General features: G+C 36.7%; 1 protein-coding gene across 10 annotated transcripts in view; it reads right to left on the bottom strand.

Annotated features, from left to right (window-relative positions):
* LOC106531534 (FMR1 autosomal homolog 1-like) overlaps positions 1 to 3,270 on the bottom strand; it is a 62,761-nt gene that overhangs the window by 19,930 nt on the left and 39,561 nt on the right. For 9 of the 10 annotated variants that reach the window (XR_001311928.1, XR_001311927.1, XM_014027420.1 and 6 more), the window contains exon 11: positions 782 to 928. Coding sequence is in view for 8 of the 10 variants with exons in the window: in XM_014027420.1 (XP_013882874.1) it covers positions 782 to 928 (147 nt within the window). In the remaining 2 variants the exon portion in view is untranslated. The remainder of the gene's footprint in view (positions 1 to 781; positions 929 to 3,270) is intronic. The other variant, XM_014027428.1, reaches the window with a different exon arrangement.

The raw sequence follows: 3,270 nt of genomic DNA, 5'->3' as shown, positions 1-3,270 counted from the left end.
TAATAATAATAATAATAATATTAATCTGGACAATCTGAAATGAGTAACAAAGAGAGGGGGGTGTAGAAACAACGACCCCGAGAGGAGGGAGGGGAAAGAGAGAAAGATAAGGAGTATCATTTTAGGTTGCAGGTCTAGAAATAGCTCGCAAGTCTTCGGTATCAGCGGCCCAACGCTGACATGCCAGCTGGTCCGGACTGACAGGGAACAGCTGGCTCACAGATAGCTTCAACATGATGAAGCATCAAATAATAGACGGAGACGGAAAGAGTCCCTGCACACYCCAAACAGGCAGGCGTGGTGCCGTCCAAACACCACAATTACTAAACACCCAAACAAAATTAAGCGCTGATAATCTCACACTGTAATAAACACTAAAATAAAACACCACAGAGAGGTGGGTGTAGCACAGCTAAGAGCCTTATTTAGAACCAGAAATCAACGCGGTTAGCAAGTTAGCTAACTTTTAGCTAACGATCGCTACAAGCAAAACAAGACTCACATCAGCTTTGTTTTAGGTTTTATAATCGACGTACTGCAGGAAGAATGTGTTTCTTCTCCTCGGTGTTGGTCAAAAGTCGACAAAAAGTGACGCTAGACGAAGACTTAGCAACGTTAGCTTAGCCGGCTAACGCGGTTAGCTTCGCGACTAAAAACATGCTTTTCAACAGATTTAGAGCCACTYGGATCACAAGGTCGTGTTCCGCGAGACTTCAACCGACTGACTATACTGGGTAAAGAAATGTTTCGTTTACAGCCGTAAAGATAGGCCGGTATTTACCTTGTAATAAGCGCCGTTGGAGCCACGGACCTCCACCGCCAGTTCTTCCATATTGGACACGCAAAGGATGCTGGGACGACAGGTGTTCCTGAAGGAGTCTGGAGTCAGGTTATTGTTGAGAGGTTTTAAAGCTCTGACAAGGAAATGCTGTGTAAATTATTAAACAAACAGAAATTATCCTGCTTTATGCTTACGGTTTTCACTCAGAAGTTGATAATCATACAATTTGTTGACATATTTTTATATGAAATCATTGTAACTGATAAAAAAATGAAATAACATGAAAAATATTTGCACATTTGAATTTGTGTAGAATGTTGTGAAGCACATAATGAAACAGCTCAAACTGTTTTTTTTCTTCTTACAGGGGGTCAAATCAGTTAAAAATGTTCCACTGTTTATTTAAGACATTAAAGTCAAATTTAATTGAATAAAGTTTTTTTTCTGTTGTTGTTTATTTTAAATATCTCCCTAGACTCTTCTGGTTGAGGTATGTTCATGTCCTTTATCTGTACAGGTTATATCGTATCATTTAGCAAGAGAGACCTGTTATACAAAAATAAAACTGTAAAATCAATACAACCAATAAACACATTAATACAAAATAAACATTTCAACAGAAGCACATTGAAATAAATTCCAACAGAAGCTGCCCTGACTTTAAATGTTCCCAAATAAATTTAAAAAATAGGAACAGGAGTAAGTATTTGATCTCCAGTTCTTTMATAAAAATTAAAATTTTCTCGATAGTACACTTCAACTGGTATAAAGAGGAGATGTGGAAAAGGGATAATTCTTAACAAACTCAAGTTAGCTTTTTTTACACAAGTTGTAATTTGATTTTTTTTGTAACCTATAAGATCAACCCTGGCGATGAACAGATAATACAGTTTTTCTCGATTGTTTATGCACATTTCCTGGTACTTGAGACAAAATTACCACAACATGTGACTTAAGCACCAATCCCCTTTTTTATTTAGACATGTATTCGTTTTAAAAAGGAAAACAACTACAACAAAAAACAAAAACATAMAGTCAAAAATAAAATAAAATGAAAGGCAACAAGAAGAATAAATGTTATCTGCCCCTCACCCAGTTCTGCTAAACTGCAAACACAGTTCCAGCTTTACACTCAAATTTCAGTTTAAAACACACTTTTTTCAAAACACTACACACATTCTTTGTATTTTGGCACATTTGTCATGAAAAAAAATCCTTGTCACAAAGAGCACACTGTCATTCAAAACTCTAAAGTTAATTGCCCTACTGTGCACACCAACTCGTCACATGGGCGAACACCTGTCCCACAGATTTACATTTGGGAATGTAAATATCTTGGGATTCCCCCRGACCAGCTGGCCCAAGTGGCTCTGCTTAGGCTGGTGCCCCCACAACTTGACCCCGAATAAGCGGAAGAAAATGGACACTTTTTTTGTTGTTGTTGTTTTACTTTGACTGTATTCTGTTGTTTTGGATGTAGACCAGGGATGATCAACTAAATTTCTCCGGGGGCCACAGTTAATGCAAACCAACAGCAGCACAGGGGCCAACCGTCCAGCAATTAAAGTCATTATGTAAATAAACCAAGTATTACAATCTCTTACCTTTGAAATTGTTTATTTATGTATTTTTTAGTCATGAATACAACATATAAAACCCTATWTAATAAAAGTAGTGATAATAAAACAATATCAAAATCAAAAATGACACATTATGCCTCCTCTTTAACACAAATATTTTTGACGACTCTGCTGTAATTTCTGCTGTAATTACACATCTGTATTTTCTTGTCTGCACTGTCATACTTCACAGTTAATAGTCTGTTGCAATTGTTTTTTCACTGAAAATAGGTAAATACTAATTTCTAATGTGAAATTCTGATAGGTAACTACAGTCTAAAATGAAACATATCTTTTTATTCTTGCACAATCTTTTATATTATATTATTATCAGTAGTAGTATCATTGCTAGTTAGTGGTAATTTCATTTTTTGTGCATTTTCTATAGTTTGTAAACTAGTGTGTGAACCTCTGTACTGATGCAGCTGTGACACATGAATCTTCCCTTGGCGAGACAATAAAGGCTATTTCTATTCTATTCTATTCTGATTTGCCAAATTTTTAACCAATTTTATTTTCGCTTTCATAGTTTTAGCTTCAACTGCTTGTAGTTTAAACTGTTTTACACTGAGCTCATCACTGTTCAACTGGTTCTTATAAAGGTCTGTTCATCTGATGGTTTGAGTGTCATCTGAAAGCAAAATACCATTTTGAGAAGAAATTACATTGTTTTGAATGTAAAGATTAATTTTTGCAGTAGAAATGAGGGGTTTAGCCCTTTGTGTGTGTGACTTTTGGATTTGTGTGTAGAGTTCTGAGAACATGAAGCATGCCCATCCATCCATTTTCTTCCACTTATCCAGGGTCGGGTCGCAGGGGCAGCAGCCTAAGCAGAGAGACCCAGACCTCCCTCTCCCCAGCCACTTGGAC

The sequence above is a fragment of the Austrofundulus limnaeus genome, unplaced genomic scaffold, assembly GCF_001266775.1.
Source record: "Austrofundulus limnaeus strain Quisiro unplaced genomic scaffold, Austrofundulus_limnaeus-1.0 Scaffold648, whole genome shotgun sequence".
In the NCBI taxonomy this organism is placed as follows: Eukaryota; Metazoa; Chordata; class Actinopteri; order Cyprinodontiformes; family Rivulidae; genus Austrofundulus; species Austrofundulus limnaeus.
The sequence above is the reverse complement of the archived record's forward strand: the minus strand, read 5'-3'. Positions and strand labels throughout refer to the sequence as shown.